Source organism: Centroberyx gerrardi, chromosome 10, assembly GCF_048128805.1.
Source record: "Centroberyx gerrardi isolate f3 chromosome 10, fCenGer3.hap1.cur.20231027, whole genome shotgun sequence".
NCBI classification, from domain to species: Eukaryota; Metazoa; Chordata; class Actinopteri; order Beryciformes; family Berycidae; genus Centroberyx; species Centroberyx gerrardi.
Window position 1 is genome coordinate 8,700,269 of NC_136006.1, and position 27,294 is coordinate 8,727,562.

Consider the following 27,294-nt stretch of genomic DNA (forward strand, 5'->3'; position numbering starts at 1 on the left):
TTGGATGGAGAGTAGGTTTCAGTATGTCGTGAAATGGGATTCTTCTTGTGAGTGCCTGAAGAGCCAAGGACTGGCTGTGTCAAAGCAATCAATCTTTCCTAATGTCTTTGTGGAAATGCATGTGAACATTGTTAGTGGTGCAATCCTTGAGCCAAAAATGGATTTGGATTATAGTGCAATTTAATCAGAATCACATCCTCTTGGTGCAAACGGCTAGTGACAACCTAACTGGAATTGATTAAAAGCTTCAGTGCTGTTTTTTTTGCGACGGGTTTGTAAACAAGGGAGTGATTGGCAAAGTCTGAAGCTCGGAAAATAAGATTGGTAGAGAGTGTCTTATTATCTACACGATACAATTAAAGACTTGAAGCTTTGTTCGGAAAATATGTATAAAATCATGTGACCCTAGAGATGTCTGTATCCACATTTACGCATATACTTTGTGTCTGCATGTTAGTCCTTATATGTAGGTTGCCTTTTATATATATACACACCCTTTAAATGTGCATTCAGCTATTGAGGTTAACAAGGGTGCCATGTTGGATGACTTTTCATGAAATAGACCCCCTTGCGCAAGTCCTGTACAGTTTCAAACGAGTGTCTGTGCTGGTAATCACAAAGATAAATGTGATCCTAGTTATTTGAGTCCAAGGTTGTTGCCAGTTAGAGGAAACCCCCTAATCCCCCGGCTGGTACTTAAAGCACGTCCATCTTGTCGTCATATCCTGTGTGGGCGTTTTGCCTCTGCTCTGCCAGGCTGACCCTTTCGCTTTTGGACCTCTTGTTGTTGTTGTTGTTGTTGTTGTGTAAGAGGATCATGTGCCAGTGAAGAAACGTAGGTGATATAACGGCTGCGCTTGTACTCTTTCACAGATCTGAGGCAGGCGGGCCTCCTCTCACCTCCTTGTTTAGTTTACCCAGCCACAACCTGTGAAGGGAAGAGAAAGAGCCCACTGAGCACTAGACGTCATTTCAAAATCGCATATGTGGTTTAGCTCTCATATAGCCCAGGGTCTTTTTTGGCTAGGTATAGCCCAATTTTAGACCCAGCAATAAATTTACGCATATAAACATATTTAAACAATGCATAAACAGCTGGAAATATCACAAATATGCACCAGAGAAGTCCATATGTACAAGATAATGCTTTATTTCTGTTACTTACCCCAGAAGACGCAGTCTAAGACATTAGTAGACATCTGTAAAACTTTCACTTTTAAACCTATAACCATTTAGATGTCTTTTAAACAGCTAATCAGTATAAAATTGCTCAGTGGGAGGGCTCATTTCAGGGAACACATTTTTTAGGCCACTGAACAAGAAGTCCCACTATCACTGTCAATCTAAACAAAATGAACATCTGAGGACCGAAGCATTTAAATAACCTTTTAAATAAAAACATTGCAAGTGAGTGGACAGTGTGTGGGACTTCTTGTTCAGCAACTTTTTATTTTCCAACACAACAGTCACAAGAATCTTCAGGTGTGCAAGTTCAGTTCAGCTTTTTAAACGGAATGCAGTCGGACTGCCTTCGTTGAACTCTGCTGAGGGGGAAATAGGCCAGAAGTCATCGTTACCTCACAAAACCTTATTTATGTAGTTGGTTATTTATTTGTCTGTCTAGTTGAAGCCAATTGTGTCTTTGGTGTCACGACGGATGATTAGTTTGACTCGATGCTGCTTGGTGAATATTTTGGGCAGTAAATCTGTGAGACTGAGACGGTTTCTCTTGACAGAATTTGTTTTGTGCCAATCCTTGTACGAGGGGAAAAAGTGTTGGATGGAAATACAAAGCTCAATTTGTACAACATCTTAGAATACATGTGTAGGACTATAGGGCTTCCACACAGAGAATTAGTGGGTCTGCCAAGTGATAGCCAACATGCCATATGTAAAACAAACGCCCAGTTATGAAGCTTTACATCCCATACAACTTCGCAAAGTGAAACTGTAAACACAAACATCTCGCCGCTATCATCCATACATGTTACAGGCCCCACGCAGCCACAGCTACATTTCATCTGCAATAGTGAGTAACAATCTTGAATCAGTGTGCTCTAAATGCATTTGATTTAACTGCACCCATATTTGCTGTCAAGTCATGTTGTTTGTTCTGTCTATAGACACAGAACATGGGTATATGTACAGTATATGAATGTTTACACCTTGATCTGAGATCCTGTACAGCGTGTTAACTGACCTCTTGTTCTTTTGCAGATAAGCCCCACAACCCCATGGTGAACGCCGGCGCTATTGTTTGTACGTCACTGATAAAGGTAAAAGCAATCACGATTTTTGTTTTTTTTTACCTTCCTGTATATTTTTATGTCCGTGTGTCATTTCCACTGAAACCCCAGGTAGATAATCATCCACTCTTGTTTGGTCGGTATCAACAAGCTGCTTTTATCAAGTAGATAACATCAAGGTCAACATAAATATTGGTGGCAGATAAGATTTGACTGTTTCACAATGGTATATGTGACCTAGTTTTGTTTGAACACAAGAAAATCACCCTCGCTACCATTCACAGTAATGCGATTTTACTGATTCAATACGCTGTCGACACTCAGATTTGCCAAATGATTTTCAGTAATTGATCATTTTGTCACTTGTTTTATACACTATGGACTCCCCAATGTGTCCAACTATGTGTCAGCACTTTGTTGAAAATGACTCTTGGCTTGACCGAGGGATGTGTAGGACGTCACCTTAGTCCACTTCCATGCGACTTGGCGTGGCGATTAAGATTTGTGCTAATCCTTCCTGAGACGGACTTAGCACCCAACACACGATGACGTGCTGTTATTGTCCCCGCTGAAAATAACCTGCACACAGAGCGAGGCAAGTGCAGGCAGACAGACAGACAGACAAAACCTGTTCATGAAGGTAGATGGCGAGTTAGAAAACATGTCACCCGCCAAAGCCATCCCATCATGTCATGAGAGAGTTTGGTGTCACCGCTCTTCTTCTTCAAATAAACTGCACTCTCTATTTTTTCTTCACACTGGAATTACACTAGAGAGATTCAGAGTCACTTAGTCACTAAAATGAATTGTCCACTATCCAACAAATCGACAACCACACTGCAGCTGACAGGTTAACCTATAACCGCAAAGATTAGGCCTGGCTTAAATGCCAGCTATATAGATAGAGGTTGTCAGAAAGGCATTGATCCCTTTTAAAGCTCTTCTGTTAGCCTTTCTGCTGTTAATATTCATTCTTAAGGTTAATTTTTAATGTTCAGTTCACTGTTCAATTATTTGTGCTGACGACACACACACACTCACGCACAAGAGCTGACTGACACCTTTTGTGTGCCAGCTCTATTGTTTTTTAAAGCCATGAAACTTTAACGCAGATCTTTGCTTTTAAATATCCTGGAATCAGCTTTAACGTTTTGGGTTTACTTTGCTGAATTATGAATTTTAGAGTCGCTACAACGCGGAACTCAGTTTTTTATGTATCGCTACAAAAAGGTCAACTAAAAGATTGCTGCTTAGCCACAGCTTTTTCTGGAGATGAATCTGTTGTGCTGAGCTTTCGCCCAACCACCTAGACTCTCGACTATTTATCATCTGCTTCATTATTAGGTTCTCTTCATCTTCATTTCATTCCCATTGGTTTCATTGTAAGAAACAATGTGGTAGAAATGCTTGGAGGTGGAATTTTTCTCCACTTGAGGAGGGAGCCATATTAACAGGGAACAGAATAAAAGCCTTTGCAGAGAAATGATAGATGGTGCCAAATCATCCACAGTATGCATGAAGAGAACGTTGAAGTATGTGGCTTGTTTGCTCTGGATTTGACCTCCTATACTTTACAGTAGTTACTGTAGCACCCCCGCCAAAAGAGGACCACTGTCACAAGACTCAGGGCCTGGGACACGTATGTTGTCGGTGTCCACATGTTGTCAGAGTCCCATTCTCTTGTTTGATTTTGTTTTTTTCACCTGTGCTTCTTGTGCATTGCATCACCATACAAATATATCCTTGTTTATCTTGAGCGCATTTTCCCACACGTTCAAGAGAGGAAACATTCAGAGACATTCACATTCATCTGCAAATCATATGTCAAGCAAACCAATTGCTTCCCTCTGGGAAGATTGTTTTGACCAAACTACATGACGTGAAATGTCTAGGTTTGATAGAGCATGATGACATCCAGTCATGGCATCAGAAATGGTGTTGTTGTGGCATTACAGCAAACGTTTATCCAATCACTCACTAACCAGAGACTGTATGACTCTCCCTTAGTCACTGCAATGCAAGTGCATCTGCTTTATGTGATGACAGTAGTCTTTTAATAAGCGGAGCAATGAGTTGCACTTCCTAAATCCTGACCAGGTGTTGATACACAAGGCGAGCCGATGTAAAAGAGACACCTGCACCCTGGGTCGATATCCTGTAGTGGAAAATTCAGCAACAGTGTTGGGGGTAACAAAGTAACGCGTTGGAGTACTCAAGTTACTTCTTTGTTGTAAGTAGTAACTTAACACATTAGTTTTTCAATTCTTGAAATTCATTATTGGTTACTTTTTAAAATTGGAATGTTACATTTTTGTCTCATTTTTGTTTCAGTTAATTTTGCCGCAAATAAGAGTAGAAAACGGTGAAAATCCTGTGGCACCTAGTGCAGCGAACATGCTGCTAATTGAAACAAATGCGATCTAAGTCTGCTTTATGTAAATGAGATTGGCTTACTGTTTTAAAAACAGTAGTATAGTCTTGCATTGCATTTTAAAACAATGATCGGTAACACGAGCCGTATTGCTGCGGCATGTTTTTGAAGTAACACAAAAGTTCTCTAACAGAGTTACTTTGACCAAATAGTAATGTTGTAACATAACTAGTTACTTTTTAAGCTAAGTAATGAAGTAAAATAACTAATTACTTTTAAAAGTAACTTTCCACAGCACTGTTAGGCAACATGATGAGGCAGTTGAGTTTAATGAATTATCCACTGAGGAACATCAAAACAGCATGCAGGCGTCTTTCTTCTTTCTAATAATGAATCATGTGCATAAAGCATCTGACACCTGGGTTTAGGTCACATGGTGCTCGGGGCTTGTTTTGATGGGAAGAAGAGCCTGTCAGGTCAGGGAGGAACAGCCAACAAACTGCCTTCAAAACACACCGTGGTATCGCAGTGGAATGACTGAGCCTCAAAGAGCCAGTCAAATAGATACTTAACCTTTGCCAAACGAAAGTGGGCAGTCAGTCAGGTCCCCATATTCGATGGTTTCAGTATTAGACGATGTGATTGCTGCAAGGGGTATGGAACAGTTTGTCTTTATTTATTTGAGGAACTATGGCAACTTTAATATTATAACACAATAATATGAGGAAACTTTGACTCCATGCTGCTGTTATCAATGAAAACGCCATCCACACTGGTACATACTGTAACACACAGCCCGTAGCCTGGTTTATTTCTTCCTGGCATTTGAAGCTGGAATCTGGGACTTTTTCCAGTAATAAATAGTTGCTTTATCCATCTGGAACATAGTCAGGTTGCACAATACCAATTGTCAGTATTACCATGGTCGGAGACGCTCTCCATAGACCACTATTGAAATTTTTTGAGTGCAGCTAGCTAGTTGGCATACTAGCCGACCCAAAGAGCTTACACTAAAATAATTTTTGGCTAATCTGACTGATATGCTAGTGGCACACACTGTAGGCTGCTGTTGCTGTCAAGTCACAATATTTACACCATCACAAGCCATATATTGTCTAACGTTGTTACAAAAGTTACAATCATTGAAAGTCAAATGACCTGGTCCGGGGAAACCATTTTGAGTAGAGTGGGAACTGTTTACTGGTGAGCCACACTGGCTGCTACACCTTCTCTGATAATTTAATTGATAATATAATACTTTTGCGGTTGTTTGGTTGTAGTCTGAACATCAAAGCGGGGAAATCTGGAAAAATCCTGGATTTCAGCTTTAAAGACTTTTTTTTATATCTGTCCCTTTGCCCCTCTCTTTACAGAAATCCCAGTAAATCCAATTTTCACTAGCACACTGCAGGCAATCCAGCACTGTTCTGCCCCCATACCAGTCAGTTTCTGACAGTAGTTGTATTGATTGATTAGTCAGGTCAAACTGGTTGCCGACCGCTCCTGTCATTCTAACACCCATAATGGATATGAACCGCAGCCTCTGCAGAGTTATGCTGCTTAGTAGACAGTGAAAACAGGCTTGCTGTGTGATGTAGGAGTCACCTGTAAACACTGAGTCATCAGTCACGCCCAGAAAAAAAGTTCAAAGACATAACCTGTCATTTGTTGGAACTGTAATGTATGTCTGTGCCCCCATCCCCTCACCATTGTCACCAGTGTATCAATGTGTTTTTGATTTTTTTTTTTTTATATTTAAGCACAATGTCAAGCTGTTGGTCAGAATAGCCTTAACCCCCCTGTGGGAACTATGGGATGTGTGCCAGCACGCGGGCGGGTCAAACCCCAAACTGTTGTTACATGGTGCTTGAAGGCTACATGTTGTTGCTGTTTTTGTATGTTGTTGCATATTTTCCAGACTTAGGAACTGTGGGAAATAATGACTGCTGCTGCAGGTCAAATGACGTTGGTAATTTTTTCTTCCTTTTCCATATCTATCTCCTCCCACTCCCCCGATCCCCTGATCTCCTCCCCTTCCCCCCCTCCTCCCCCTCTCTTTCTCTCCTCCAACCAGCTCTGTAGAAACCCCATTTAGTGACTCTTTAACACCTCCATCAGTGTCACTTGTTTTTTCTTCTGCACAGTAAACTGTAGAACCTCTAAATGTACTGTCAATCATACATGTAGCAATAGCTTAATACATTAAAATCCTCTCACGCCATCCAAAACCTAAATTGCTCGGTATTTTTGAAGCTATAACAAAAGCTGGCAGCACTGTAAATGTGCATGTGTGTCCATTTTCCTTTTGCTGTTGTTTTTGGGAATAGACAACATCAGTAAGTTTGTGATATGATATGATATATGTACACTGGGCTACAAGGAATGAATTACATTCTCAGAGGAAGACAGTTCCTCCCCTTATCAGCCCTTCCTTCCTCCCTCCCTCCCCTCCTCCCTCCCTCTGTTTTGGCTGCCAGGCCGTCGAGCAAGCTGATCTCACTGCACACATGACATGTCTTGACCTAAAAACAAGCAGCGCACACATAACACACACACACACGCACATCTACAAACACGTAACACACACACACACCTGCATTATGGTAACCCATAATACAAACTTTCTTGCAAACACCCACATCTCTCATGATATAGAAATACACACGCAGTAAAGCTACAGATCTACTTTTTGCTCCCAAAGGACTTGAAATTATATTTGTACACTGGATCTTTTTAATCTGAAAAAGTGAAACAATCATTTGATTCACTAAAAAATAAAAGCTTGTATAGTGAGACGTGATGGTTAGACGTGTTTTTCTTAAATTGGCTCAACTACAGTAATGCATAAGTCTACTAAATCTCCCTTTCTTCACTCCAAAAGACTTCCCTCCTCTGTAACTTTTGCACAAGCCAATCTTACTTTGTATCTACTTGTGTAATCATAACCACAGCTCATGTGATTTTTACACAGCTTGAATACAAATCTATACAAATCTGCTAATTCTGTAGATCTAATTTGTCAGCAGTAGCATTATCATTTTAGTGATACTATCGTGATGCTTTATTTTTCCTCTGCAGCATCTCTTATTGAATGAACTCTACTAATGCTTTTTCCTTTTTATTTCCCTCTCAGCAAGGTGCAAGCAACGCAGAGAAATTTGACTATGTAAGTATTAAAAGTCAGAGCTGGGTCAAAGAGTAGCTGCAAATACTTTTTAACGTTTTAACTTCTTGTATTACGAGATGGGTTGAGTCAGAAAAGTATACTGAATTGACTTTTAATTCTGTGCTGTGATTGTTTGAACTTGACTTTGTGTTGTCAAAACCCATCTGCAACCAAAATAGTCTAAAACAAACCATAAAATGTATTTGAACAGACACAAGTTCTGCTCAGTACCGCTGCCAATTAAATTACTGAACAGCAAACATTAAATCTGTGTTTTAGTTGTTGCATGACGGAGTGAATGTGTGTTAGTGTGAAGGAGACTGCATGCATAGGTGATAGCGTGACACATGAACTTTTTCTGAACCCGTATTTTTATATATTGATGTGACTATTCTTGTCTTAATATTTATACTGTGAGCAGCAGCGCTCTTTTTCTGTCCACCGTTTTCCCCTCAGGGACTAGTAAAGTTTATCTTAAATTTGCAAATACTGTTTGACCCACTGTCTAAAGCACAAGCCTACAGGCAATCATATTAAGCTCTTAGCATGGACTACTGATCATTGTAACTCTCTTTTTTAAAAACGACCACTGCTTTCCTTCCAGGTCATGAACTTTCTGAACAAGATGGCCGGAAACGAGTATGTGGGTTTCAGCAATGCCACGTAAGTCTCTCTCTATTGGACTATTGCTGGTCACTTATCTATTGCTGTTTCTGGATCCCTTACATTATTCGTCAGACTTAAAGGACGGTAGATGGATCTGTCTGGTGCGCATGCTAACGCTTAAGCATACAGTATGTTTGGTAATCATAGGCGTTATCCGAAAAGTGAGAAAATGAGAACTTGTAGCTGCCCTAAGGCTGGATGGTGAGTTAATTTTAATGACGCATAACCTCTCAGGCTTGTTTAGTGGATTGGTAAAATAAACACACAAGAATTCACTCTTTGAGGCTACTTTCAATGGCAAAAGATCTCTTTTCCTGCGAGACTTTGAGCATAACTTGTTTTGTTTACACAGGCAGTGAGTGAAGTTAGCCAGACAGCTAAAGATTAACATTTTGTTTTCAGATGTTATACAAGAAATCTACAGGCCACAGAATAAAACTCAGACCTTTTAGTAATCCATAGTTGGTTTATCCTCATGCTTTGGATAAAGCTTTGCATAATTGCTTAGCATACAGTATGTTAAGCAATTATCCAAAGCGGAGACACAGAGATGATTTTGGTGCCAATCCTCTCGTCACATACTGGGTGATGACCAAACTCTCAAAAAAGTCGGTGTCATCCTTTTTAATTGTCAGGAGCGCTTCTGTGTTCATGTTGTACGATGGCCATAAATTTTATTGATGTTTATTAGAAAAGAGTCAGTGCCGGTGCTCCTGATGCCGTATCGTCACATGATTGCATAAGCGGACTGGTTGTACTGTACACATGGGGGGGTGGGGAAATGGCATTCCAACACACACACACACACACACACACACACTGCAGAAATTTCCTTCCTCTTTGTGACGGGGTGTGGTCTGCTCTTTGTGTGACAGATTCCAGTCGGAGCGTGAGTCAGGAGACAGGAATTTTGCCATCGGCTACTACCTGAAAGAAAAGAAGGTCTGACCTCAAAGAGCCACGAGGCATTAAGGACATTCTCTCTGTCTCTCTCTCTCTCTGTCTCTTTCTCTCCGTTTCTGTCTCTCTCACTTATTGTCTCTCTCTCTCTCTCTCTCTCTCTCTCTCTCTCTCTCTCTCTGTCTGTCTCTCTCTCTCACTTATTGTCTCTCTCTCTCTCTCTCACTTATTGTCTCTCTGTCTCTCTCTCTTCTTTCTCTCTGTCTCTCTTTCTCTCCATCTCTGTCTCTCTCACTTATTGTCTCTCTCTCTCTCTCTCTGTCTGTCTCTCTCTCACTTATTGTCTCTCTCTCTCTCTCTCTCTCTCTCACTTATTGTCTCTCTTCTTTCTCTCTGTCTGTCTCTCTTTCTCTCCATCTCTCTCACTTATTGTCTCTCTCTCTGTCTCTCTCTCTTCTTTCTCTGTCTGTCTCTCTCTCTTCTTTCTCTGTCTGTCTCTCTTTCTTTCTCTCTCTGTCTCTTTTCTCTTCCTTCTCTCTCTCTGTCTCTGTCTGTTGCTCTCTCTCTCTCTCTCTCTCCTGCTCTTCAAAGCTAAAGGGCTGCATTAAAGCAAGATAGTGAAACAAAGAAAATTACTTCATTATCTTCATTATCTGCTGTCCTGAGAAAAGTATTGTTCGTACAGAAGTGGATAATATATATTGTTTAGAAGCACCTATGGGTCTACTTTTTGTTAAAATGAAATCTAAACTTGAGTCATGGAAAAACACAAAAAATAGTTAATACTGTTTACCTTTCCATAGCAGTATCTTTTTTTAATCTCTTTTTCTGCCTCTCTTGCATCTGACTGTTTGAGTTTCTTGGGTGTCTTTGCGGGGCGAATGTACTTTACTGTTTAATTTATTCAATTGCCTGACTGTGTCACAGGGCTAACCCGTGATTATTTATTGTTTACTCTTTTCTGTTCCCCTGCAGTGTTTCCCTGAGGGGACGGACATGACTTCCATCCTGGACTTCTACTTTCAAGTGAGTGCAGCAGTGATTACTCAGTTTCAGCTTTCAACTCTCATTCATTTTTAATGAGAGAATATTGTTTTCCCGCTTTGTCGCCGCTTTTCTTGAAGCCAGACCAGACTGTCCAGTTGCTCGGTCATGCTCCTGCTTCTCTACCCGTTTTATCCGTTTCTTTCTATCACCATCACACTCTTTTATAAGCTCTCTATTTTTGTATCCCTCTGTACTGCGGCTGGCTTCTTCTCTATACATTCCCTCGCTCTCTCTTTCACATTTACTCTTTCTGTTTCGGTCTCTTCTCTTCCTCCCACCCGCCACCCTACTGTCATTTTCACCTTCTTATGTCACTCTTGACCTTTCTGTCTCTGCCCCCCTCCCCCCTGTGTGCGTGTGTGTGGGAGGGGATAACCATGCTGATGTCACTGTTGCATGCATGGACAAGGCGTCTGGCTGTTATCCTACACTTGTGCCGACCGCCCACGTGATAAATCTGTTTCATGCCCCTGACCGCTGAGCTTCTCCATGCCGTTAACACAATATGTAGGAGGAGTGTGTGCTGTAGCAGCAGTAACGCTGTCCTCTTCTCCTTCTCCTCACTGTGTGTTTTGTAGCAGCAGCAGCAGCTAAATTTTCCTCCTCCTCCTTGGTTTTATTAAAGCTGCATTAGGCAAGACTTTGGTGTATCTGATCAGCCCACATCACAATACAGGGCTGCAACAGAAAAATGTCCCATCCCATCTGAGATTTGCCCTTTTTGGCCAGCTGAAATTCTGGCCTTGGGTTTGGTCACTGTCAGGAAATCTCTGTTGAAGTAACAGATCAAAAAGTAACAAATCAGAACTTAAAGAATAAATCATCACAAAATCACACAGGGCAGAAAGTTGCTGCTGCACTGCTCTCTATGGGTTTAAACTTTTAAGGCATGTTGCACTTCTGGCCGCAGCCCAATCAGATCATATCAAAGCAGGTTTCTTCCATCAGCTGTCAAAGGCAAAATAACTAATTTGATCACTATCACTGATTGGGCTGTGGCCAGAGCTGCAACATACTTGAAAGCTTAAACCAATAAGAGAGCAGTGCAACAACACTCCTACCTCCTGTGATTTAGTGCTGATTTGCCCTTTAAATGAAATCCAATCTTTCCTAAAGGGCAGTGAGCAGCGCTCCGTCCAGAGAAAGCTGGACTCACCAACATTAGATCTTTTCCTCTCTCATTTCTTTGGCTTCCTTTGGTATAAAGCATCACCGGGCGGCTTGGTAAACGTGAGCGTGATGTGTGCAGTTTACTGACGTCACGTTGCATGATTTCTGGGTATTGAAGTTCAAATTATTCAAACGGTTACCTCTTGCTGCCAACATGCAAAGTTGCCTTGTGCAGCTTTTAGGCGGTAATGTTTGGCTGCATCGGGAGGAAATGTAGACACAGAGGAGTGATGCAAATTGTGTCTTGTTTTGTTTTTGTGTGTGTGTGTACATGTATGGCCCTCCAGCTATGCTCCATTGAGGTGACCTGCGAGAGCGCCAGTGTCATGGCGGCCACCCTGGCTAACGGCGGTTTCTGTCCAATCACGGGCGAGCGTGTGCTGAGCCCCGAGGCGGTGAGGGACACCCTGAGTCTCATGCACTCCTGCGGCATGTACGACTTCTCGGGACAGTTCGCCTTCCATGTGAGTTGAACGCACCATGTCAATGTGTTATTTTTATTTTATTTTATAAAACAGGACAAACATGACACATCCACTACAATAAAAGGGTCTTGTTTTGTAGCATGTAAGGCTCAAACCTGTGAATACCAACACAGTGACTACCCATGAATACTGCCCACTAATAGACTTGAAACTGCTTGTTGTGCGTTAATCTTTGCATTTTATACTTGGTAACCAAGTGTAGTTAAGTCAGCTTCTTACAGTATTCACTTCAAGCAGTTAATGAAGGCAAAATAATTCCTCAAAGATGTAGTTATTTACAAATGCCAATTACCTTCACCATCAGTCACAAAAAATATCAAGTACAGGTACCAACAAGCAAAGCAATATGATATTCCCAACCTGGGAAATAGCATTTGTAAATTGTTTCAGCATGCATGTAGTGGCAGATGGCTGTCGTTTATCAAGTCTGCACAGTACAGGGAGATGCCAGTTAAGTTGTCAATCACACTAACATGCACTAAATTGATCTTTAATTACTTTCTCATGATTGTCTAAACTTTATAGCACTTATTGTCCTTTGTGGCAAACCTGTGCATCTGCTAGTCGAAGCAGCTTAAAACAAACGCTAAGGATTATTTACAAATACTATTCAGCTCTCAGGTCAGCTATATGTTAGTCAGTTACCAGTCGCAGTTGACCTACAGCCTGGACTCACCCTGTATGACCACAGGCCAAATCAAATGACAGCTGTCAAACCAAAGCTTCCACTGAGGATTATCCAATTGCACGAAACATCGTCGACCTCTGGAGTGACCTGGGGTGACCTGTGATTGGTCGGCTCAGGCCGTACTCTCCGCTCAGACACGATAAACATGATGATTGTTCAGTGTAGACATTTTGCACATGATTATACATTTTATGTTCCCTTGTGGCAAGTTTGACGTCTGGCAAATGAACATACAGTTGAAAGATGCATTTATGTTTTGAAATGGACAAAGCCTTAGTATACACATACACAAATATTAAAAAACAGGTTAGACCTGAAATAAAAACAGCTATGTAGTAATTCAGATAATTGTGCATCTTTTAAAAACACTATCAAAAGGTTCTTGGTTGTGGGTGGTGTTCACTTGGGTTTGACACAGTTCCTTAAGCAGAAGTTGTCATTTTTGTGGTATTTTGTATGTCATAGAATAGCATCTGTGCCATTTTGATGCACAGTTCCCTATGGAAAATATGGTTGAGCTTTTAAAAAAATCTCCAAAATAAGGGCGGAATCACACAAGATTTACTGCCTTTTGTTCCAGGGGTTAAAATACATCCACTAGCATCACTTTTTGATCTTTTAGTTACTTTTAATAATACAGTTGGAATTGATTAAACCCAAACAGTCTTTCCTTCCATTTTCAGTGTTGTGACCTTGTGACCACGCAGGTAGACACATGTAGCGGATCTGCTTGTATGTAATTTATCTGTTTTCCCTCTTGTAGGTGGGTTTGCCAGCCAAGTCCGGAGTGGCAGGGGGGATCCTGCTGGTTGTGCCCAACGTGATGGGTATTATGTGCTGGTCTCCTCCACTGGACAAGCTGGGCAACTCTGTCAGGGGAATCCAGTTCTGCACGGTACGTAATGTCCCAAAACACCAGAGGGTACATGTAGAGTATATACACACTTAGAATAAATACTCTGGGGATGTCCTGCATGAATTACTGCACTAGTATTTATAGTATTTCACATGCTGTTGATGCTTTGTATGCACATACAAAATATGCAGACAAGACTGGCTATATATAGCATAGGTATTCCCATCACCAACCCTACAAGCCCCTCCCTCTGCTGCTTTCATTCCTCCTGTCTCTGATTGATTCCTATGAAAGGCCTCAAGGCAAAGCTGTGATATACAATACATGTGTTGGTGTGTCTCAGACATACACACACACACACACTACAAAGGGATAGGCTGATTGTAGTCTAAAAATGCATACCAACCTTTCCTCTAGTCTAAATGCATACCAACCTTTCCTCTAGTTTACCAACCTTTCCTCTAGTTTAAAAATGCATACCAACCATGCAATAAAGACGATACTAGCCTATACTAAGAAGACACTAGCTTACTATGCAGCCAACTATAGCCACCAAGCACCAGCCAACAATCATGTATGCAGCTGACAAACACTTTAACTTCCCCCTCACCCATAGCATAAATAAAGCATACCTAAAAACAATCAATAGCCTAAACGGATAAATCAACAACCAATTGTTTAATAAAACAGGAAAGAGTCACCATTTTGCTCTGGGATGAGAACCGAGCCGATGACAACCACCCATCTTCGGCAACCGGCTAAATCCTCCAAGTACAGAACCTTTACACAGAACTTTTTAAAGCCTTATTCCACTAGTTTTCAGAGCGAGAGAGAGAGGGAGAAAGTGTTTTTCAGAGCTTTGGGCGTAACTGATGTGTTGTATTGTAGATACGGATTTTAATATTAGCCTAATTTAATTCCCAAACCCTAACCAAACCCGACCTGTAGATGAGAAAATGGGACCAAACCCGGCCCGAATCTGCCATCGGCCTCGGGTCCCATCTGGCCCGGTCCGGTTGCAGACCTCTAATCCAGAACCCATTCAACCCAAAAGAAATTTCTCCTCTTTCCTCTCCTCCTCGTCAGCATTGTTATTTCATAGCTCACTGTCCGGCATTGGGCCTCAGCTGCATCACAGGAACGTTCTTCAAATTTAATTTAGGCTTCATTTAAACAGGGAGATCAGTTTAAGGAAATCCTATTCAGAATGAGAGGAGTGAGAGTGCATCATACTATTTTTAACCAGAGCTAGGGAGAAAAATCAGCTTTTCCCTTGAGCCACAATATCTAACTGTTGTCCAGCGAAGGAAGAGACTAACAAGATGGAGGCATTTTATTATAATGGTCAACTCCAAATGTTGAATCTTGTCCTTAATCACCGTCTCTCGTAGTTTTTTTATTTATATATATTTTTTTTTAGGAAAGTGGTCTTTTCATTGCCATTTTGTCACCAGGTCTCCCTATCCTTAAACATGAATTTTACCAATGGCACTTTTTTAATAATGAGCATATGAATATACATTAGCAAGCTTTTCTTAGACTTTCTTAACCTTAATTATTCCATACAAATCTATTATCCTCCTGAGCAGGACAGATTATAATACGAGCACAAGTCATGCATATAAAACTTCTGCTGTGTCATACTGTCAGGCGTGTCGATCAAACCCTCCAGTTCCTTCCTCTTGGCAGCACTATCCTTTTTATTTTGAGTGAGGATTGGACCTTAAAAGAGAGAGAGAGTTTGTACACAAACAAGAGTGACAAGGTAATTAATGGCAGGAGCTTGTGCAACAGTGTCCTTGAACTACTAATTTAACGAGGCCTTTCTTTTGGACTAGCCGAACTTCTTTAATAAGTAAGTGATGCTTGATTAATGATTATATGGAGGCCGGACCAAGATTGTTGTTGCTCCGTAAACATTGTGTGGGAACAGGGCGTCATGGATCCACCTCCAGGCCAGTCAGGTGACAGGGCATTGTGTATGTGTGTGTGTGTGTGTGTGTGTGTGTGTGTGTGTGTATGCGTTTCACTATCTGTGTGTTTCAGTGTCTGTGTCTGCGTTTCACTCTCTGTGTTTGAAGATATGGATTGAAGTTGCTCACAATTTAAATGTATTTATTTAATCTACACTATTAAAATCACACGGCTCACAAAGCACTTCCTCAGAATGAAATGTTAATGATTTTAATAGTGGTGCCTCTTCACTGGACCTGTTTAACTTTGTTTTTGGTTGCACCTGGACTCTCACCGGTGTGAGCGCCGCCTTCAGTCTGTCATCGATTTCCTTTTCCCTTATTTTCAACAGTGATGCTACTAATAATATAATGGTGGTTACTGTTTTATCTCCTTGTTGTGTTGTGTTTCTATGGTAACAGCATCCTCTTCAATTGGTAGAAACTCACTAAAGCTTGCGGGTAGTGTCGTATTTTAATGGGAAGTCGGGAATAAAACACGATTTCTTAACAATAAAGTTGAAATCAGATTGACTGATGGCTTCTACAGGAGCACAAAGTCATTTCACAATCTGATAGCTCACCTTACACCATTACAACATTATAGTTAATAATTAATTCCCTATGAATAGGAAACTCACTTGCAGAACCAGATGTTTCAGCTCTGTAGGGGAAGGAAAAATTTTAAAACACTTTTACTCTGTAACTGTGTGTAGGCTAGTTGTATGGACTTTTCATTGGATTATATGCAGTCCAAATCTATTTCTATAAGCTTTTTTATTTTATTTTGAAATGACTTCAGACATAATTAGTCAATTTAATATGTATAGGAATTTTCCTGGGAACTCTGTTTTCATTTCAACGGACCCCACACGACCCCATGTGACCCCCAGGCTGGGAAAGCCTGCTCTACAGTGTCAATGATTAAACGGTGCCTCAGACTGTGGACCTTTCACGAGTTGCATTGCTTCTCTATATATTAATTTAACTTGTATTGTTATATTCAATCTGATCTATCTCTCTCTCTCTTAATTCCAGGACCTTGTGGAGCTTTTCAACTTCCACAACTACGACAACCTGAGGCACTTTGCCAAGAAGCACGACCCCCGCAGGGAAGGAGGGGACCAGCGGGTAAGCTTGCCAACGTCTTGTCGCCACGAACAAACCGCCAACACCAACACACCGGCCTCTCTCATCACTGTCGGTAACCAGCACACCTTCTGTCCAGAGGGTGCTGCTGGTGACTTGAGGTGATGCGGAGGTTGTCGTAGTTCAGATGTAACGGGTTCTGCTCTGTCGAGGCATACAACGACATACTGCATCGTCTGTTTTGTTGGTGTTTGCTGACGACATGCAGTGAGCTCCATAAGTGTTTGGGCAGAACTTTGCATGCGAGATGACATGTTTGATGTCTGTGTGGCGAAAAGTACAGACCATCTGTGCTTAATTTATTTTCAAGCATATCAGATGAGCAGGTAAAGGACGACGGCCCTTCCCACCCCTCCCTCCCCTATCTCTGTTATCACTCTGTGTCACTGTTCAAAAACATATGGAGCTCACTGTCGGTATTTTCAGGCATACTGTACATTTTTATCTGCTTTGGTCTTTTTTAAGGTGGGTGGATATTGTCCAGCTCGCAGCTTATTTGGCCTTGAAACCGATAACGTTTGGTCATGACGCTAAATGAGAAGCTGTTGCACATAAACCATGATAGTGTGTATTTAAACTGTATGCAAACTGTTGAACACCTCATTGAATTGACACAAAAGCCATTAAGATGACAAATTGTGGGCTTAGAATTATAAGCTTCTTTCTGGCGTTTTGGTTGGAAATGACTTGCATATAATGTGTGGTAGCTATTGATATGGGTTTTTGCATGTGGTTGAAGTTAAATTTGTGGAAATGTTTAAAGGAAAAATCCACCCTATATAACACTATAACGCTGTTAAAGACAGCTATTGGTGATGTACCTTGCATTTCTGGGTCTGTTTTGTTTGGTGTATTTTTCTTATTCCTGCGGATAACTGGCATGCGACATGATGTCACGTTGAGGTATTTCCAGCAGCTTCAATGGAGTTTGATAGCAGTAAAATTTTCAGCTATCTAAAACATCAACGGTAAACATCAGGTTTTGGTGTCAGTCCCTCAGAATCAAAGAACAAGGGCTTCTTTCTAGAGCCGCCATTTTGCACCGACGTTCAACAATCACACAGGGATAATAGAAGAGGCAGAGAGACCAATTTCTCCACCCACAGCAGCCCCAATAGACCAGAATGCAATGCGGCCACAAGATATGTTTCATTTTGAGTAAAGGGATGTGACTCACTTTTTCTGGACTGGGGAAAAACTCTCGCTCTCTTGCTGTTTATTATGCTATCGCTGTTGCTCAACTACATTTTTAACCAAGAGCTGAATGCAGCAAGCTTACGCCTGTTCTCTGGGGGTTGTTGAAAGGCATTCTGGGAAATGTAGGAAATCACTAACTGGGGTAGAAGTAGAAGAGGCAGGTTGAGAGAAAGTGGGTGCACCAAAAAAGCAACACTTCATCACAAAATGACTCCTGGAATGCACCGAACATCACAGACTGATAATATAGAACAGTGTAAGAGTATCTGAGGGTGGAATTTTCCTTAAGTGGGTAAAAAAATATGAATGGAATTTCTCTGTGGGAAGTGAAAACAATAACGCTTTCAGTGTCATAACTACTCCGAATACAGACAGAACCGTGTCATTTTAAGCTCACAAAATGAATCATAGGGGGCAGTGAAACATCCACCCACACACACACACACACACACACACACACACACACACACACACACAGACTGATACATGCAGCCATATGTGTACTAAACCCACAAATTAGACACACACACACCCCAATACATACAGGCACAGACTAATTTGTTATTCGTGTCGATTGAAACAGCAAAACACCTTCGGACCCATGGATTACGAGAGTCTCCAACAAGAGCTAGCTCTGAAAGCCCCTCTTTGGAAAAAGGTGTCGCCCACTGAGTCGCACCAGGACAGCTCCACCACTGTAGTCTATAGGATGGAAAGTGTCGGGGAGCGCAACTAGAAAGGAGACTCTACCCACCTGACCCCCCTCCACCCACCCAACACCCTCCACCCCCACCTCTCGCACCACCGCCTCCTCTCCTCTCCTCTCCTCTCCTCTCCTCTGTCTGTCCCCTTCTGCTGCACCCTCAACTTCAAATATTTATATAAATTATGAAGAGGATTATTTATTGCTTATGAAGCGGTTTCTGTGTGGAGGGTCTTGAAGTTTTTTCTTTTGTTTTTTTGTTTTTTTGTAATAAAAGATCTTAAAGATGAGTAACTTTTTTTTTTTTTTTTTTCCTCTAAATTCCAATTGAACTGCTAGGCTCCGCCTCCTTGTTGCCTTAGAGTGTGTAGGATCTGATGTACGGTGTAGCGGTTAGGCTTCTGTTTCACTCTCATATTGTCCCGCTTTTCTTACATTTCCATACTACTATTCTGATTCCAAACACCAAATCTTTTAAAAAATGTTGGCTAAGGGTCTACTTGAAACTCACTTTTGTTGTGAAAAAATGTGTGTATGAGAGTGTGTGTGTGTGTGCAGCTCCTGTAAAGCCAGCCTTCACACCTCCAGTCTATAGAGTATAGGGAGCTGAAGTCGACATCATCCCCGCCCGGCTCTGGTTCACTCCGGTCTGTTCCAGTACATTGCAGATTACTTGATATAAACAAACTACAAACCGTACGGTTCCCATTATGAGATGTGTTACAAACCGAAGTAATATTTATTCCTCTGCCTGATTTCAAAGGAATTCAATTGATAGAACTTATGATTTAAACACATTAACGTTTACGACACTACATTACCCAGCATCCCTTTGATACAAACAAGGCAGAACTTCCTAGTTTTGAATGATCCAAATACGTAGTGAGGAACTTTCCATGTCGGTGACAGTCGCTCATTTGAATTCCTTCTGTGGCGATGGAACAAAACAACACATTTAATGGGTTTAATGTAGTAGCCTACATAACTGCAAAGTACACAATCTTGCACCCAAGCCTTTTCCCTCAAAAGTTACAAAAATATGTACGTCTCATAATTGCTAATGTAACTGTGAACGTCGCAAGATGATTTTCAACACAATCTATGTCTATGGAAAATTGCGTTAGCCACCAATCTGCTAGTGAACCAGCGGGCGGTCTTGGTTAGCTTCTGCTTCAGCTCCCTACACATTCGGACTAGTTCCTAGAAAGGATTGCTTAGCTCACACTGAGGCTCAAGACTCATCGCATGTGCTTTAATATTCATGTCGGCATGCAAAAGATAATACAGGTACAGGATGTAGTAGATGACCAAAATGGCCATGTAACAGTGTGGATTTGTGAATAGTTGATTGAAAGTTTTGGAGCAATGGAGTGTTGACATATGAATTGAAGTTCAAAAAGCACTTTTTTAGCTGTGTACGCCTGGCGGTAGTGCTTCAGCGCTTTGACTAACATAAAGAAGCAAGTTGTTCCCCGTTAACACAAAAAAAGAGCTCGAAAGTTTAAACAGATTTCACATTTATTCTCTAACAACAATGCAGGTATTTTGCTTTTCACATCTACATCCTGGACCTTGATAGGGAAAAATCAACCCAAAATCAACCTAAAGACTTATGTTTTTGGTCATTTTGCTCTTTGTTCAGATCACTATCACTATAGTGCAATGCAGCAATTTTCACAGATATATACTGTATATGTGAAAGTGAATTGAAAACAGAAACTGCAGTAAAATCAAACTTCCCATTTGACAGTAAGAGTATTTGTGCCTGGACCGTACTCTCTCTGTACTTTGGGCTGATTTTTCCATTCATCTGGTGGTGATAATGTGGGTGTTTGGTACAAGATAACCAAAGAAAGTTTTGCTCAACCAAAAAGCTCAGGAAGGCAAGAGGTTAGTTGGCAGGCTGAAAGGTTGAGACGACTAAAACGTTTTTGAGAGGGAGACTTGCTTGACTCGATTATTCCCATTCACCTACCGGCACTCAGCAGGGTAAAGTGGCTGTAGCATTCTGAGCTGCTGTTGAGTTGGGGTGAAAAGGTGTGTATTCGTGTGTGTGTGTGTGTGTGTGTGTGTGTGGCTTAAATGTGCCATGTTTGTCTCGGTCAGTGAGCATATACCCAGTATTGCTCCAGTCACGCAGGTCGGGGGTGTTCGTTTGCTGCGGTTTCCAGTTAAAACGCCTCGTAGCTTGCATGGGGTAAAAAAGCCATAACAGTCCTTAAAAATCCTCTTGCTTCCCTGATATAACCTCCTGACTGTAGGGTTTATCTAGGCTGCATTCCAAAACCATTACAGTGTGTTTACATTGCGCCAAATATACTCAGAATGCCTTAGTCTAGATGGGAAATGGCAGGATTTTACAGCAGAGTCATTGTTGTAAAGCTACTTTTTATATAGGAGCAGAACATTTTCATTTTGAGATTTAAACTTGAGGTGTGCTTAAGCTGCTGGTTCCATGCTTCATGAAGGCTTGTTTAAAAAAAAAAACTAAAAAAAACAAAAAAAACGATCATATTGGTACCGGAACTATTCAGATTTTCTTAGTAAAGACAGAAAATTCATAGGAGGGAAAAGTGATTTAGGAAGTTTTATCTTGAAACAGTGTTTTGGAACGTAAAAAAACTTGGGTCTATCATATCAAATGACAGTTATCAAATTGATTTTTAGATGCCCAAACTCCACTGATCCAGAAATGTATATCAGTATAATCACAAATGTGTGTTTTGAGTGTATATACAGTATATACATACATATATACGCATAGCTCCTTTTCAGTATTGTTTGTATCAGATTTATTGTGACTCTTATCCTCAAACGGTAAGACTTCTTTCCATATACTCATGATTCACTGTACTTCTGAATGTAGATAACGGTAGGTGTATGTAGCTTTTAGGTGTGTGTGTGTGTGTGTGTGTACATGAGTGACAGTACTCAACAGCAGACCAGAATGTGTATCGATTATACACTTCAGACGTTCCAAGTTTTATTTTTTTTATTTTTTTTTAGCTTTTTGTCTCCCCTAAGAAAAAGTGATAGAAATGACTTGCACATGAATGTCATGTCAGCAAAAAGCCTTAGACGTCACCCTGCTGTGATTGGGGGGCAGTTTGATCTGTTAGTTATTCAATCCATTGTTGAAACTGTACGTTTACTGTATGTGTTCTTTGTCAATGGTTTTCATTTAGCTCAAAGCTGCTGGAGACAATAATGCCCTATTATTACTTTTAAGGTCCTTTCCCCTGCTTCATGAAGGGTTTTTGTTTTGCTTTTGAGTCATCATTTTGACTTCTACTGATGTTGTTTTTATGCGTTTGCAGATTTCTACTCATTGTGTTGTGGTACAAGGCATTCAAAAGCTTCTGTCGTCATTAAGGGCTTTCAGTCTCATCTGAAAGATAGACTCCAGTGGAAACTTTACGCTAGAAAACGCTTTTTCTCAGTCTTTTCTAGGACACTTATATTCTACAGTATGCAAAAAACAGAATGAGGTCCATTGATTGAACAGTTTAATCCACAGATCTAGTTAAGTAAAGGAAAGCAGTCCGTCTGATTGACTGAGCAGATGTAGAGTCGTGCTCCTGTTGGTTTAAGTCGTGAATGCACCATGATGGCATTCATATTGTTAAACGGTGCACAACTAGCAGATTGCAAGAATTGATCGTTATCATTTTCCTTCAAGATAACATTGCCCACTATTTTGCCATGAGAAGAGTCATGGCAGCATCACTGTATTCTTCTTTCCCTGACCCGGTCTACACTTTGACAAAAGCGTCAGTCCTGGTTTACAGTTCTGGAAAGTAAGTCGAGGAGAATCCGTCTCTCCTTTCGAATTGTGTGCAAGTCTTTATTTCTTTGCTGCTACAGAGTTTTTTGTTTGTTTTTTTTTCCCCCTGGCACAACATGCAGAATGCAGTTCCTGCACATCTGTAAAACTGGACTGGATGGCGTTCAGAGATGCAGATAATAGAGATATATAGAGATAGAGTAGATGCCGGGCAAATGAGCGACGGTGCTCCTTGGTGTAATTGTGTCCTTTATTCTCTGGTTAATGTTACGATGCATGAGGGTAAATGAGTTGTATTACTTGAAGTTTTACAATAATCGGACCTTCTTCCACTCCTGAAAATGTGATTATTTCTACCTACAATCAAACTCATGAGAGAGGGGTTTTTGAATGCAGTACCAGTATTTCCATTGAAATCTTATGATTTTATGGTTTCATATCATGTATGTCATGTTTCCTGGTTTCCTAGTGTTAAAATGTCTGATTTTCCCCTTTGGATTCTCATTCTCCATCTTGCAAGCATATTTTTGTATGATTTAATTGTGTTTTTAATCCTGTATAATCCATATATTTAAGTTCATTTTATTACCTACCACATGTATGTATTTATGTTGAATGTGTCTTAGACATCAGTTTTATCCTTTGTGCTATGAAAATTGCATATACAAAATTGAAAGCTTTTACCATTACAATTTAGTGAGCTTGGAATTGTAAGGTTATTTAATATTTTGGTAAAAAATTAGTAATTCTTACGTAGTTTTAAAAACAAGTCTTAACTTGTGGCTGGAGTAAGAGATTTTGAAAATGTTTAAGAGGGTAAAATGGGTAAAAATGCAAATTAAAAAGGTTAAAATAGTGTTGTTATATGGGATGTGAAAACTTAAAAGCTCAATATCGTAAAACTGCTTCAAACACGGAGGGAACCATGCACTTCCAAGCTCACGACTGTCACATTTTTGATTTGTTTTCTGAACCCGCTGTGCTGTAATGCTGTATGTTAAGACTCCGTATACTAAACTGCTTCCAAGATACAGTAGAAGTTCAGAAGGAGCCGATGGTGAAACATTGACTGTCTTCCTTCCTAAACAATTCTGAGCAAATAAATTACATTTGTGTGGCTGTGACAGAATTGCAAACAATACAGTGAAGTTGGTGTTCAAATATTTCTTTTGCCTTGATGTCCCTTGTATAAAATCCAATAAAGCACTATTATCCATCAACATCTGTTTCTCTACGGCCATAGCTGTTCTTTCACAACATCCACTGTTTTTTTGATGGGAAGCTTTTACATTTTACTCAAAGCTATTTTAGAGGCAAGCGGGACAAATGTCTCAAAATCATTAAGAAGTTAAACTAGAGTAGTGGCTTGAGTTCATTACAAATAAAACAGATTTTTGTGGTTTATGTCAGTGTTACCAGAGAAGCAAACTTAATTCACAGACCAAAATTCAGCTGAATATCACCAAAAAAAAACAGGTTTCATCCCTTTAATCATGGTGAATGTCATGGGGAAGTGCAAAAGCAGAATGTGTTGTTTAAGTTGCTTCTCTCTCTTTATAATCTGACAGTAGAGTTGGGTTGTTTATGCCCTGAACAGCCTGAACACATACAGTGTTGACACCAGGTAATGAAAGTGAGACCTGTGCTATTTGGCCTAGTGTTGCGTGAGCTGCCACAGTAACGCAGACACATGTTGCCCCAAACCCCGCCGTGAAGAATGCCTGCGAGTGTTTTGGCTCCGCAGTTTGCATTCCAGTCTTACAGCATTTTTTTTTTTTACTTGTTTTGAGTTTGACATACTGAGCGATGTCAACTTGTTTCTCTTGCTATCGCTCTTGCTCCGTCTTCCCTGCCACGCTTTGCAAACTGTGTCAGCTGCCGGTATGTTTGGTTGTAAGGTGTCTAGTCAGGGAATTAACCCGCTATGATCAAATCTTTCACAGCATTGGAATCTTTTTAGGATCTGTATCATCATCATCTGTATCAGGGGAAAATAATAAATAAATTACAGCAGGAGTAGCAATGTTATGTAACATTAAAGTCCCAATCCAGAATATACTTGCCACAAAAATGTCCAATCAATTCAGAAGAAAAAAAACCTTTACTGGGGCAACAGTGTTTCAGTAGAGGGAGACATGTTGCACTTAGGGAGCGGGCTTTAAGCTTTGCATGCCAGCTTTTATAGCGGTTACCTACAGTTACTGTTTACTGTACTGTGGAGTCTGGATATAAACATTTCTTCATGTTTGTCATTTGAATTATTAACAGTCCAGGACATAATCTTAGACTGTAACACGATGTAAAAGATTCAAATGTATAAGCAAGGAGCCCAGTCTGAGCAGGCTGAAGCTTATACTGTGTTAAAGTTAAAGGGTGGATCTCCTTTATCTCCCCTGCACACTATCAGATAAGAAGTTACCAAAATATATGAACAGGTTTTCCCTTTATGTATGTGTTTATATCCAAACTCTCAATTCTGACCTGCTCTTTTATGTGCATTGTTTATTATTGCTTCTCATTGTCAATGGGATTTTCTTGCTTTTGCTTCTGCTTCAGTTTGTTTGCCTCCTGTCAGGTAATTGCGGCACCTTTTAGCTGTGAGCCTTATTTTACAGGTTAGCTGATTCCTGTTTCTCTGCAGTGGATGTGGAGAGGAACGGCATTGGCCTGTCCGAAACAACAAACTCTCACTCTGAAGGAGCCTGAATGTGGCGAGGCTTTTTTATTTGGGTGAAATGAGGCTCTGTAGTAGTTCTGATCTTTCTTTCTTCCTTGCTGTCATTAATTTTTTTTACCTTTTTACATTATCTTTTGCAAAATATGCTTATCTTTCTTGCTCTTTAGACAAATGTATGCTTTTCCCAATCCTGGACTGTTGGCTATTGCAGCGCGGAGCTTTGCTTTAGCTTGGCTTTAGAGTAACTGATGCAGGTTTAATGGGCCGGTGTTTCTTTTGCTGCATAGTAAGGCCTCAGTATCGGCTGTTACGCTTCTTCTTCATGTTCTTGTAATGTTCACAAATATGGAGTCTAACCATGATGTTCCCATTTATTTTAGAAAGATTTACATCTAAAGTTCAGTTGCTCTTGCCACAAAAAGCAAAACCTCGGCTATTCTTTATTTTATTAGATGCTTTAAAATTTTAAATCCAAAGTGTGGCAGTAAAGTTTTGTCAGTCACCATCAAAAACCAGAAAGTATACTGTATGTCTCCCATAACTTCTCATCATGGACATCTGCCCATTTTGAGTTAAAATGGGTCTAAAAAAATATTTAAATATTCTCGGGTTAAGCTTTTCAGTTTATTTTAAGTTTATTTCAGTTTTCTTGCTTATATTATACACTAGTAATAGTGTAATACAGTGCAATATATTTATGATATTCATTATTTGCAATGTTATATCTATGGGTATATGAAGAAGCATCTATTTTATTTTTCCCATCATCGCCCTCACGTTTTCAATTTTTCTTCAAAAGATTTCAACCATTGCCCTTGAAGTTTTGCTTAGGAATTGAGTCATTCCTGTTCCTGGGTAAGTCTCGACTGATGCAGGGATCTCTGCTCATAATGTTCAGTTGTGTTGAAACGGGGCTGGCTGGCTGGGGTGAATTCTCTTTCAGTTAGAGGATTTTCTTCAAAACTTAAATTTTGACAAACTTCTGTCACAAGAAGGCTGTAATATCCAATATAAGAACTGAGAATGAATGTGTTAATGCTTGAGAATGAGCTGCAGACTGTATTTTGAAATGACTAAACTGAAATTGAATTCCCCTCAGTCCTGGTTTGACATGAAATGTGTAACACAAGTTATGTAGGAATTAACCCTTTCTTTATACCAACTAATCCCTCCTATATTTTATAACGTGGTGATGTCATCTTTCTCCCCTAGCTGCTGCGGCCGGCAGAAGACGGGCGGTGAATTGGTGTGACTCGCTCGTCCTTCCACAAACTTTTCTCTCTGTCTTTCCCCGCAGGTCAAGTCTGTCATCAACCTCCTCTTCGCTGCCTACACAGGAGACGTATCGGCACTGAGGAGGTGAGCGACACACAGTCACTTCTACACACTCCTCACTGTTGGTACCTTGTCATGTTGGCGACCGAGGAATTCAGGCTTATTCCGCTTTTGTCACCCTTGATGAAGCGTGTCAGTTAAATGTCTAAAATATAAACTGTGTGTTCTTGTATTGTCTTGAGAGACGATGTCCTCACAAGGATAGAAAGATGAGGAAAAGTGAGGACATTTTGCCGGTCCTCACTTCTTTAAAGCTGCACTAGGCGACGCTGCACATTGGCAGCTCCAAATGGCAGCAAGAGGTAACTGCTGGAAAAACTTTGAACTTAAATGCCCTGAAATTTCGCTCATAAGTTTCAATTTGTCACTTCATATAGGTGGAGAAGTGACAATACCAGACACCAGAATTTAATTTGGGTAGATGGGGCGAATCTATGGGGTCTCAATTAGTGCCTAGGCCTTATAATTAGCATTAGGTTAGGGAATGAATGTAGTCAATGAAGGTCCTCACAGACGTAGTAATACATGTGTGTGTGTGTGTGTGTGTGTGTGTGTGTGTGTGTGTAGGTTTGCACTGTCATCCATGGACATGGAGCAGAGGGATTACGACTCCAGGACGGCGCTCCATGTGGCAGCAGCAGAAGGTAGTGTGAGCCTACAGTCAATGAATCAATCAGTCAATCTTTATTGATTAGGCAATTGTATGCCATTCAAAGTGCTTCAAAAAGTGATTAAAAATTAGCATAATAGGAATCATATAAAAACAGCTACCCATTTCTGAGATAGAAAACGAATAAGAGAATCAAAATCAGTCCACAGTAGTATATATTATTTCACCTTTATCTAGTATTATACATGTTTAGTGCTTTTAAGGTTTAAGGGTTTTTGCTTATTTTCCCCAA

At 40.5% G+C, this 27,294-nt stretch overlaps 1 protein-coding gene across 2 annotated transcripts in view; it reads left to right on the forward strand.

Annotated features, from left to right (window-relative positions):
- glsb (glutaminase b) overlaps nt 1-27,294 on the forward strand; it is a 44,118-nt gene that overhangs the window by 13,404 nt on the left and 3,420 nt on the right. The window contains exons 7-16 of one of the 2 annotated variants that reach the window (XM_071921665.2): nt 2,218-2,276; nt 7,751-7,783; nt 8,388-8,446; nt 9,325-9,391; nt 10,325-10,375; nt 11,854-12,030; nt 13,503-13,634; nt 16,586-16,678; nt 26,355-26,416; nt 26,960-27,036. In XM_071921665.2, coding sequence (XP_071777766.1) covers nt 2,218-2,276; nt 7,751-7,783; nt 8,388-8,446; nt 9,325-9,391; nt 10,325-10,375; nt 11,854-12,030; nt 13,503-13,634; nt 16,586-16,678; nt 26,355-26,416; nt 26,960-27,036 — 810 coding nt within the window. Of the gene's footprint in view, nt 1-2,217; nt 2,277-7,750; nt 7,784-8,387; nt 8,447-9,324; nt 9,392-10,324; nt 10,376-11,853; nt 12,031-13,502; nt 13,635-16,585; nt 16,679-18,476; nt 18,840-26,354; nt 26,417-26,959; nt 27,037-27,294 lie in introns of those variants that run through there. The other variant, XM_071921667.2, reaches the window with a different exon arrangement.